Below are 11813 nucleotides of genomic sequence, written 5' to 3'. Positions count from 1 at the left end.
CTCCAGCATAATTGTGGCATTTTATATGTCAGGTTCCTTTGAGCCATGGAGTTATGGACCCTAACAAGAACCTAGAGAACTTGGTAGGTTAAAACTGTAAAAGCTGTATTTTATTTTTCTTTCATTAATGGGATGTTTTCTATAAAAGACATGGCAAATGCCAGTGAGTCATCAGATTAAATATAAAAATCATACTTTATTCTCCTTAGTGCATTCTTGATTCATGCGATTCATTTTAGATCACAAGGCCTGTCCTCTATGGAGTTAAATCAGGGCCATAATGTTTGTGTAGTTAAAAGAAAAATTTGAAATCGAAAATATGTAAACTGAAAGCAAAAGTCACATTTTTAGAGTGAACTTTGAAAAAGAAAGAGTTGGATTTAAAATAAAATCAAACGTTTTGAATATTTGTATTAACTGAATCTTTTTTTCATTATTATTATTTTTAAAAAATCTATTCAGTCTCAGATTACATTTTTTCAGATTCAGATCTTTTAAATTAATGTACAAAAAAAAATTCTTCAGGTTCGGATTTTTCTCTCAGCTTCAAATTTTTTTTTTCACTTTCAGATCTCTATTTTTCAGTTTCAGACTTTTGGCCGTGTTTTGGCGTGGTGGGCGTGGCTACACAGAGAGGGGCGGGGAATCATGAGTGACAGCAGACCGCTGCAGGCTCAAGATGGTCCATTTTTCATGTTGCCTTCAGGAAACCTGGGAATGAACATAATTTATCAAACACCTCCTGCACTGTATTATTTGATAATGTTTAGAAAACATGTCATGCATAACTGCTAAAACTCAGTTACTAAAGCTCTTTCAAGCAGTAATGTGTACAAATTACGCCGTAACTGATCAATTATGAGACGTTTTCCCAGCCACTACGTGAGAAGTGGTCATTTCCCATGCTCTCAAAGTAGCGCGCATTGTATCGGGTGGGGGCTGCTGTTAACTTGTCCCTCAGTGAACGATGGCGTCGTCTTCCAACAACACTGCTGGCACGAACAATCAGGTGAGTGTTTAAGTTTGGAACAATTACACTGCAGTCTGTGAATACTACGAATTTAAGAAGTGGCTATTGTTACGGTTAATTTTTTTTTCTGTTTTTTTATTTTATAACGTTTTTTGCTGAAATGCTAGCTCAACAGAAACGCCTCGCTATCATTTTCGGCTGAAACTTACGTCCTAGTTGATCTGTAAGCTTGGAGAACAACAAAGTTAGTGAAGTAACGTAAAATTCTTTGTATTTAATTTAGGAGCAGCGAAAAAGAGAGATGCTTCAGCGACTACTGCATAAAGTTTCCCAGGTCATGCACAGACAACCCCTCGATGTGGACTATTTGCAGTTTGTTATCGACCATGAGATGGTCCTTTTAAGATCTTTGTCCGATCAGGTTGAGATCCCTCAAAGTATTATAAATGCTCTGATAGAGCTGTCAACTGTGCTCAGTATGGAGGACGTCAATGAACAAACCCCCTCTCAGACGTCAGTGTCAGAAGGAAAGCTGGGACGTCCAAATTACAATGTATCGCCTGTACAGCTCCAGATACTGACAGAAATGTTCTTATCAATCACCCAAATTGCAAAACTTCTTGGAATATCTGTGAGGACAGTGAAACGTCGTCTGCATGAATATGGCATTTCCATAAAGCAGTGCTACAGTACAACAAGTGATGAAGAGCTGGACAATTTAGTAAGATCTATAAAGACAAGAACACCTCATGTTGGATACAGGATGATGAAAGGGATGCTTCAAGCCATGGGCCACCATGTACAGTGGAAGAGAGTGTACTCGTCGATGCACCGTGTGGACTCTGCTGGTATTTTCTCAAAAATGACAAGGCTGGGATTTGTGGTCCGAAGGACATATTCAGTGCAAGGTCCTCTTTACTTGATGCATATAGACACAAACCATAAACTAATAAGGTAGGATGAAGTCTGACAATACTGCTAAATACTGAATTATGTTTTATACCTGTTAATGCCCTAGTTGTTGTTTTTTGTTGTTCTTTTTACAGATTTGGCCTGGTGATATTCGGAGGGATAGATGGGTACTCAAGAAAGGTGATTTTTCACTTTCAAAATTGAGCTGAATGAGTTGTTAATTGAAAAGTGAAATACTTGTGTTTTGGTCTACCATAAAACTTACCATATACTGTAATATAGAGATCCTTCTGTAGAACAAAATGTTCCTAATCTGTTTATGTTTGTCAGTATTTGGTGACTATAAATGCTTGGTAAACTAATTCTTCAAGTTGCTAAAAGGATTTTTTTTTTTTTACCCGTTGCATTTGGGTGAATAGTTGATTACAAGTACTGCTACATCTCATGGCAGCTTGCTACCTTGGGAATTATGTAGCCTGCTTTTTTTCTTGTACTTGTAAATATAAAATAAATGTACCAAGCTACAATACCTGATAAACATGTTTCTATCTTTAATTATAGTAACTTGACTTGACCAAGTTTCCACTTAATGATATTTACATCTCTAGATCATGTACCTGGGTGCTGCTGCCAACAACAGAATTCTTGAAAGGTGTGCTTATACAGAGCTGCACACTGTTGAATGACCAAAACAATAAACTTCTAATAACCAGTCTAAAGTAAAACTATATTAAAAACACAAAGGCTGCAATAAATTTTAAGAGTGACATGTTTTTTTTAGATTTAAAACAAATTGTACTGTCGATGTTTAATTTTGCTTCAGAGTTCGAGGGGATCAAGGGGTGGAAAATGTTGGAATAGCAAGATGCATGTTCACTATCCGGGGCTGTGGAAGAGGAAGCTTTCTGTCAGGCAAGAGTGTTCACAACCAAAGGTATGTGTAGTATTTGTATAAATGTCCCATGGAAATAAGAAAAATGTTCTTATATATTTTTCAATTCAGTGAATTTCTGGGTAAAATTCTGAAAACGTTGCCATATTTTGATGTTGAACAGAATAGAGCGCTTGTGGCGAGATGTGTGGATGGCTGTTTCAAGCGTGCACTATGAAACCCTTCACAACCTCGAGGATGAAGGCCTTCTGGATCCAACTGATGGTGTCCACATGTTTTGTGCCCAACATACATTTCTTCCACGTCTGCAGAGGGATCTGGATGTCTTTAGACAGGGTTGGGATAACCACCCTCTAAAGACAGAGAGGAATCTGTCCCCACAACAACTGTGGACACTGGGACTCCACCAGAATCCAGTTGATACTCCAGACACAGTGGAGGTACTAAAACAAATCTAAATTATACAATCCCTCTTTAACCTCCTAGGGCCTGCCGTCCACATATGTGGACATCACATTTTTGGTTATTTTGACCAAAATACTCAATTTTGCTCTGCATGGGCCTGATATCTACTTACGAGGACATTATACTGCTACTGTTCTATCAAAATTTAAAATGAATATCCTCATTTGTGGCTCTCATTTTTCTTAAAAACAAAAATAAGGTAAAAAAAAAAATCTGGAAATTCTTTGTTTTTACATTCATCGGGCCCCAATATGCCCAAATATCAAAGAGAAATTAAAAATGCATGTCGTGGAAGAGTTCGGGCCTTAGGAGGTTAATCAAGTTTCAAAAAGTGCACTTGGAGATGTTGAAAAAAACACGGTGTGCTGTCACTGCAGACTATCAGCTTTAAGTTGAGGGTATTTGCATCCAAATCAGTTAAAAGTTGTAGGAGTTACAACAGTCTGCATGTGTACCCCCCACTTGTTAAGTTACCAAAAGTAATGAGACAGAACATTAATCATAACTGAAACTGGATCGCAGAGACTTCAGCAGATGTTGGGCTTCATACCTGCTGATGCTCTGTCAGGCCTCTACTGCAACTGTCTTCACTTCCAGCTATTATTGAGGCATTTGCCCTTCAATTTTGTCTTCAGCAATGAAACACTGCTCCGTCAGATTCAGGTCAAGTGATTGACGTGGCCACTGCATAACATTCCACTTCTTTTAACTATTTGTTTTTTTTCTGCAGAATGCTTTAAGTGATTGTCCATCTGGACCATCAAGTGCTGCCTCATGAGTTTCGAAGCATTTGGCTGAATATGAGCAGATATATTGCCCAAAACACTTCAAAATTTATCCTGCTGTTTTTGTCAGGAGTTGCTTCACTAAATACAAGAATATCACATCCCTGGCCATGGAACATCAGAGAAGCCAATTGTTCCATTACTTTTGGTCCCTTAAGTGGAAGGCACATATGAAAACAGTTCAAATACCTCTGCAGTTATAGCCAATCGTGTTAGTTCCATTTCAAATCCATTGCGTGGCATATAGAGCCAAAAGTAGAATTTCCATGTTCCAATATTTATGGAGCTGACTGTTTGTCTTGAATTTCCCAACACTGTTTTTGAATTGTCATTTGAAATATCTTTTTTTTTTTTTAAATCATCACAGGAAATCGAGGATGCGTACTTGGATGTCAACTCTATTGGTGAGCTGGATGGGAGCAATCCTGGAGTAATTCTTCCATCTGTTGAATGTCCTCTATCTGAGGAGGACATGGCAAGACTAAGAGACACTGTCAATGTAACAAGGCCCTCTCAGTCACATGGCCGAGACATTTATTTGGATGTACTTAACTTTGTACTAACTCACCGTTCCTAGGCGGCAACATTTTTATTTTGAATTTTCAACCCAGAGAAGGTTCATGAATAGCTCAGACTTTTATTTGATTTGATATACATGTAAAATGAACCTGCCAGGAAATTTTTATGTGAACACTCAAACATCACATTACAAACTATTTTTTTTCGTCTCTGGCACATTTTTCAACAGTGAACCTGTATGTTTTTGTGTGCTTCATGCCACTCATTAAAGAACTCTGGCTGTCAATCTCCAACTTTTAAATGTGCTTCCTGAACATTAAATGGAAGGAGCAGCATTTTGAGTTACACCTCAAAACTATTGATAGACAATGCTATGCTTTACACATTGTTAAATTCCTGGCCAAGATGAAAAGCCTCCAGCAGAACCATTCTGAATTGACTATAGGACTTCATATGTTTCACAGGCAGGACAATGGTCTTAGCACAGGATGACACAACAGGATAGCAGATGCTGTGATTTCCAAAGTCAGCTTCACAATTGTGATTAAATTTTACCACCACAGCAAAGTCCTTCTTCTCTGAGGGGAGGAGAGGAACATGGCCTTGACCGGTGATCCATTGCAGAAACCTGGCAGGTGTGATAGATCTTGGGCCATCTTCGTCAGCTACATGTTCTTGACCTTCTGTTAGGATAAGAGTGAATTTTAAGACGTTTTGAAGAAGCCTGGCCTTTTGGACAAAAAAAAATATCTAAATATTTGAATTCGATACAAGTGTAACTTTTGTCACAAAAACCTTAGAATATAATTTTGGAATGTGACAACTATAAACTAGACAAAAATAACCATTTACCTTCTGACTCATAAAGCAAGTCCTGAATGAAGTTAACCAGGTCCAGCTCAACCTGATGCTTGGAGGTTCCCTTCTCACTCAGCTGAGGGTGAATGGACGCCATGACAAACTCGGCATTAACCTATGATGATATTAGAAAGCAAAGCAACCCAACGGCTTGATTACTTCAGGGCTGCAGTATTCGGGCCCTAGAACTTTTCCACAGTTTGTCACATTATAGCCACAAACATAAATATATTTTATTGGAATTCAACATAAAAGACCAATAAAAAGTGGTAAACAATTGAGAATTGTAACAAAATTCATCCATGATTCCAAACATTTTTTTACAAATAACTGAAAAGTGTGGTGTGTGTAATTATTCAGCCCCCTCAGTCAATACTTTTTAGAAACACCTTTTGCTGCAATTACAGCTCCCAGTCTTTTAGGGTATTTTTCTACCAGCTTTGCACATTTACAGACTGACATTCTTGCTCATTCTTCTTTGCCAAACTGCTCCAGCTCAGTCAGATTAGATGGACAGCGTTTGTGAACAGCAGTTTTCAGATCTTGCCACAGATTCTGGATTGGATTTAGATCTGGACATTGACTGGGCCATTCTAACACATGGAAATGTTTTGTTTTTCTATTGTTGCCCTGGCTTTACTGTATGTTTAGCAATCATCAAGAAATGTCTATGGGCAACTGACTACACTGAGACCAAAGGGGGCTGAATAATTACACACACCACAGTTTTCAGTTATTTATTTGTAATAAATATTTGGCATCATGTATTAGGGCTGTTCGATATAACGATATATATCGGATGACGATATAAAAACATCTATCGTTTCATTTTACGCTATCGTTTGTTTCGTGGTGTCGCAAAATAAACTGTTTATGGCAATATTTTTTCATTGTTTTGATGGTCACTGTAGTGGCTATATTAATTTCTTAAAGTTCTCTCTTTCTCTTATATTTAATATAACCACAATATGGACGGACAAGCGACTGTTTTTATGCGTTGTGGTTAGCAACAACGATGGTAACAGCATCGCGTGTCCGCTTGTTTATGTTCCACATAAACCTTTCACAATAAAGCTCAAGATCCTGTTGAGACTTTTCAAAATAAACTGAATCACGTGAAAGAGCAGATTATTTACGGATGAGAAGTGAAAAAGAGCCGCCAGGTGCTAAAAAATAAACCTTAGACTAAAACGTTAGAACAGGCTTTTCCCCGCAGCACGCCGTGTAATAAATACTCACAAAGAAAACGGCGGCCGTTACAACTTATGTCTAAAAATGTATAGTTTCATGCATCGGTTAAAACACTCGACTCCAGCTACATGACGCGCAGCTGGAAACACTTCCCGCAAGACTAGCTTCCCGAGATTCACAGAATTTACAGAAAATGTTACATTTTTGTGATTTATATCGTTATCGGGACGATAGAATCCTTATATCGGGATATGAGATTTTGGTCATATCGCACAGCCCTATCATGTATGATTTTTGTTCCACTTCTCTAATGTACACCACTTTGTGTAGGTGTTTCATTTAGAGTTGAAATAAAATAGATTCATATTTGTGTCTGTAATGTAACAAAATGTGTAAATGTATGTAATACATACATGTAAAACTGAAAATACGTTTGTACTCACTTTCACATCTCCCCCAAGGACGAAGAGAGGCTGGCAGATTTCTGGGTATTGCTTAATCAGCAGGTGGAGGCCATACAGCTGCAAACCCTCCTTGAGTTGTTCCAACATTGGCTGCAATCTAAGCACAGCATGAAGTGTAATGGCTCTGTGGGTACAAAAAAGAGATTAAACAACATCTTCAGATGCTATTTTTCTTACATTCATATAGAAAAACGAAAACATGTCACAGCATACCGGACAATCGGTTCCTTGTTTTGAACCGAGATGGCTCCAGTGAATCCACAGTTTAAAATCTCATCAGTAAGGCCCTGAAGTGACTGCTCAGTTGAAGATTCCACCTAAAAGTAATTTAACAGATGAAATTATATAGCTGCAATGTGTACTAAGGCAATATTTTTACTAGTTATACAGCACCTGGTCAATCAGTAACCGCAACTGTGAATCTGCCACTGTATTTTTATCCAGCTGTGTTGGGTTGATCTGCCCATTGCAGAGGTAACTGTAAGCCCACTGGCTGAAAAATGTAGGGGCAGGACCTCCTTGTGCCAAACTGACGGCCAGAATCTCACCAACAGTCCTGCTTATACAAACAGCATGAGTGTATTGCTTATAGTATAAAACATGACAGTTTTCCCTTTCTTTAAAATAAACATGCCTGAAGAGTCCACTGTCAAAGTCAGTAAGGGAATAGCGTGGACTTTTTTGGTGTGGTGGTCCTTCAAAGAAACGAGTCTCGATTCCGGCGACCATTTCCATTGAGAGAAGAAAGTTATGAATTATCCGATGTAAAATATTCATTTAGAGCTGGGTGAAATAAGATTTTTTTCATATCACAGTATTTTTTTCATTTGAGGCAATACTGATATATATATCATAATGTGTCTCACTGATTTTGAAGGCTTAACATGACAGATGTACTGAAGCAACATCATACATCTGTTCCAGATATGTAAAAATTCCATTCAAAATGAAAATATTGATTCAAAAAAGATGCCCTGCGATGGACTGGCGACCCATCCAGGTTGTACCCCGCCTCTCGCCCTGTGACCGCTGGAGATAGGCACCAGCACTCCCCGCGACCCCACAAGGGATAAGCGGCCAAGAAAATGGATGGATGGATGGATGGATGGATGATTCAAAAAATAAATTATAGTATACAGAAAGGTGTACTTGAGACAATAATATTGACACCTTTTATCAACACCAAACCAGTAAGCTCATAACACAACATAGTCACATCACAGCCATGCTATGGTTAAAAAAAAAGACTATTTTCCCTGTGTTACCGGTGTTTTGGTTTTCGACCTTGGTTTTCTCATTTTGGGTTTCGGCCAAGAACTTTCATATCAGTCCATCCCAAATTATAAACATGATTGATGTATAGTTTAGTAAAGGAGAAATATAGTCATATTTACAACACAACTGGAGCAGAGTTCACTTAGAAGATAAAATGTATATTACAGAAGTATAAAATTTAGGGATTGGTCATTTCTTCAACATAAATAATACGAATGGAAAAGTAATTGATCTCTTTAAGTTCACCTGTGAGAAATTCTTTTCGAAGGGCACCAGTGTCGATTCCTGCTTCCCCAAAGAAGGACACCTTCAACATGGCAGTGGGTGAATTTTTTTTTTGACGTTGCCACTGCAGAAGGCCTCTCTCCAGAATGTTTGTTCTTGAAATAAGGATGCTGAACTGCTTCTCCACATCAACTCTTTGACAAATCGCATCCAACACATCGTCGACACTAAAAAAATCAATAAATGAAAGAATAAACACTCTTTATTCAGTTCAGAGTATTAATAGTCATCTGTGTGTGTGATGTTTTTTACCTTTTCATATGGTCCTCTTCTACTATGTTCTCCTCAATTTCATCCACGTCTATTACATTTTTGCTTCTAATAAAAATAAAGAAAAAGTTGGTGTGTCAATGGGAAATTCTCAAGATGTTATATCCTATATGTAATTTTAAAAGCCCTGCTTTTTCAACTACCTTTCTCCGCATGTGCTTGCATGGATTTCAAGGAAATAAGGTGCAAATTTCAAGTTACAGATAGGACACTGAAGTTTCTAAAACAGAAATGAGAGTTAAAATATTGAATAGAGTTCCATTGTAGTTATGTTAATGGTCTATACTCATTTCTATTAAGATATTACTTCTTCATCCAATTCCTCTGTGTCGGTGTGCTCTTCAGAAGGCTGCACGGACACTATTTGGACCTCGGTTTGACATGCCTATCATAATTAATAGACATATAACATTGCTGATTAAGATAAAAAAAAAGTGGGACAATTTTTTTATTGACATTTCAATGCAATGCAATTTCATTAAAATAAATGCATATATTGTTCTAAGATGTATGTACCTCTGTGTCCTCAGCTGAAGACCCAGACTCTGTGCACTCCTGCACATGAAGAGCCAAAATATGCAATGGCAGACTTACTTTGCATGTTTGGCATTGTGCTTTGGGCATATTTTTAAATTCAACTGCATCAGGAGGTAACGGAGTAAGGTCAAATTCTTGCTGTAAAGGTACTATATACAGCAAGTTTTTCCCATTTCCTGTCATACTGCGTATTAGGGTCCCGGTGTAACCTTCAGAATCAGGAGGGACCAGTGTCAGTTTCCTTTTACCCTGACCACCTGAAAAAAGTAGAGCCCAGATCTAGTTCACATAGGTGCAAATTATGGGACTATCATGTAATAAACATTTGTTACCCCTACCTGTAGCCTTGTAGAGCAACCATCCTCCAGTCAGACCCTGCATTTTAGGATATTCACTTTGAAGAAGTCCAAATAACTGCAGAAGAAGATCAATATTGTGATGCCTGCAGACTTGATGATCTTTACAGAGACATATAAGTCTGAAAATCTATATATTTATTCCTTTAACCTCTTCATGGTTCATGTCCCTGGACATTGTGAGATGTCTTTTACCCAGTCCTGCCTGTGCAAGCTGAAATTCCTCAGAGGAGGTAGGTGTTGTTTCTGCATTACAGTTCAGCAAGTATACATAGAAACTGAAAGGCTTCCATGCTTTAAAAGGTGGTGTCACAGGGATCCTTGGATTATGCATCTTTCGTTTTCCAAGAAAACTTTTTTTTCCAAAGAAACCAGGGAAAGATCTGAATGGAATTAGAAAAATACATGAAAATGACAGCACAGTTATAACACACCAAAAAGGTTAAAAACTTTTTAAATAATTTATTTTCATATTTAATTTAAAACCTTGCCATCTCTTGATCTACAGAGGGAGGTCCCTGTTCCTGCCTTACTCCCTGTGCTGCCTGGTGCTGTCCCTGAGAAAGATTCTGAGTGAGCACAGTAATAAGATTCTGTGCAGCGGCTTCCACTGTAGAATTGTAGTTCACATTCTAAAAAACACATATATAAAAAAAATTAATAGGTAAAACATAACAGAAATTATGAAATATGTTAAACATAGGGATGCACCGATACCGGCCTCGATACCAGATTTTCTAAAGTACTCGTTAAAACTCCCCCGATACCATGGTTTGAGAAAGAAGACTGCATCCCAAGCCCGATTAGTTATGGAGTCTTTTAAAATGTTTTCCATATTTTTGGGGAAGGATCAAATTGTTAATATTACTTTACCTTTCGAAGTAAGTTTCAGCCGAAAATGATAGCGAGGCGTTTCTGTTGAGCTAGCATTTCAGCAAAAAACGTTATAAAATAAAAAAACAGAAAAAAAAATTAACCGTAACAATAGCCACTTCTTAAATTCATAGTATTCACAGACTGCAGTGTAATTGTTCCAAACTTAAACACTCACCTGATTGTTCGCGCCAGCAGTGTTGTTGGAAGACGACGCCATCGTTCACTGAGGGACAAGTTAACAGCAGCCCCCACCCAATACAATGCGCGCTACTTTGAGAGCATGGGAAATGACCACTTCTCACGTAGTGGCTGGGAAAACGTCTCATAATTGATCAGTTAAGGCGTAATTTGTACACATTACTGCTTGAAAGAGCTTTAGTAACTGAGTTTTAGCAGTTATGCATGACATGTTTTCTAAACATTATCAAATAATACAGTGCAGGAGGTGTTTGATAAATTATGTTCATTCCCAGGTTTCCTGAAGGCAACATGAAAAATGGACCATCTTGAGCCTGCAGCGGTCTGCTGTCACTCATGATTCCCCGCCCCTCTCTGTGTAGCCACGCCCACCACGCCAAAACAGGGCCAAAAGTCTGAAACTGAAAAATAGAGATCTGAAAGTGAAAAAAAAAATTTGAAGCTGAGAGAAAAATCCGAACCTGAAGAATTTTTTTTTGTACATTAATTTAAAAGATCTGAATCTGAAAAAATGTAATCTGAGACTGAATAGATTTTTTAAAAATAATAATAATGAAAAAAAGATTCAGTTAATACAAATATTCAAAACGTTTGATTTTATTTTAAATCCAACTCTTTCTTTTTCAAAGTTCACTCTAAAAATGTGACTTTTGCTTTCAGTTTACATATTTTCGATTTCAAATTTTTCTTTTAACTACACAAACATTATGGCCCTGATTTAACTCCATAGGCAGTCGATCTCACACCCACTTGTACTGTGCCAGAATCCGAGGGGAAGAAAACATAATTGTATGAAGAGGCACATGCAAGAAACTAATTTTTTATCCCCACACTATCTGAGACACAGAATGACTGGTCACCAAAAGGCACTATACCATGTTGTGCCACAGGAGGTTTCGCATCAGTATCTCTTAAAATAGTAATGCAAAGTTGGTCTAACTCACTGCCAGTCAGTGTAAA

The 11813-nt window shown here is 37.8% G+C and overlaps 2 protein-coding genes and 2 long non-coding RNA genes across 4 annotated transcripts; 1 reads left to right on the top strand and 3 right to left on the bottom strand.

Annotated features, from left to right (window-relative positions):
- Positions 1–615: 615 nt before the first annotated feature.
- LOC134634783 (uncharacterized) lies at positions 616–3209 on the top strand. Its single transcript, XM_063484156.1, has 5 exons — positions 616–1009; positions 1254–1924; positions 2017–2062; positions 2706–2816; positions 2938–3209. Exons 1-5 carry the CDS (start codon positions 968–970, stop codon positions 2989–2991), a joined length of 924 nt encoding a protein of 307 aa, XP_063340226.1. The 5' UTR covers positions 616–967; the 3' UTR covers positions 2992–3209.
- Positions 3210–5869: 2660 nt separating this feature from the next.
- LOC134634190 (G2/M phase-specific E3 ubiquitin-protein ligase-like) lies at positions 5870–7786 on the bottom strand. Its single transcript, XM_065471655.1, has 5 exons — positions 7691–7786; positions 7450–7612; positions 7270–7373; positions 7036–7180; positions 5870–5956 (listed from the first exon to the last, which is right to left on the bottom strand). The coding sequence occupies exons 1-5, from the start codon at positions 7783–7785 to the stop codon at positions 5870–5872; spliced, it is 594 nt and encodes a 197-aa protein (XP_065327727.1). The 5' UTR covers position 7786.
- A 749-nt stretch (positions 7787–8535) lies between these two features.
- Positions 8536–9273, bottom strand: LOC134634730 (uncharacterized). Its single transcript, XR_010094867.1, has 4 exons — positions 9194–9273; positions 9030–9106; positions 8869–8934; positions 8536–8783 (listed from the first exon to the last, which is right to left on the bottom strand). It is a non-coding gene; the product is annotated as an uncharacterized LOC134634730 (long non-coding RNA).
- Positions 9274–10067: 794 nt separating this feature from the next.
- Positions 10068–10679, bottom strand: LOC134634731 (uncharacterized). Its single transcript, XR_010094868.1, has 3 exons — positions 10653–10679; positions 10266–10411; positions 10068–10162 (listed from the first exon to the last, which is right to left on the bottom strand). It is a non-coding gene; the product is annotated as an uncharacterized LOC134634731 (long non-coding RNA).
- Between the last annotated feature and the right edge of the window lie 1134 nt (positions 10680–11813).

The sequence above is a fragment of the Pelmatolapia mariae genome, linkage group LG9, assembly GCF_036321145.2.
Source record: "Pelmatolapia mariae isolate MD_Pm_ZW linkage group LG9, Pm_UMD_F_2, whole genome shotgun sequence".
NCBI classification, from domain to species: Eukaryota; Metazoa; Chordata; class Actinopteri; order Cichliformes; family Cichlidae; genus Pelmatolapia; species Pelmatolapia mariae.
Note: the sequence above shows the minus strand (reverse complement) of the source record. Positions and strands in the feature narration are given on the sequence as shown.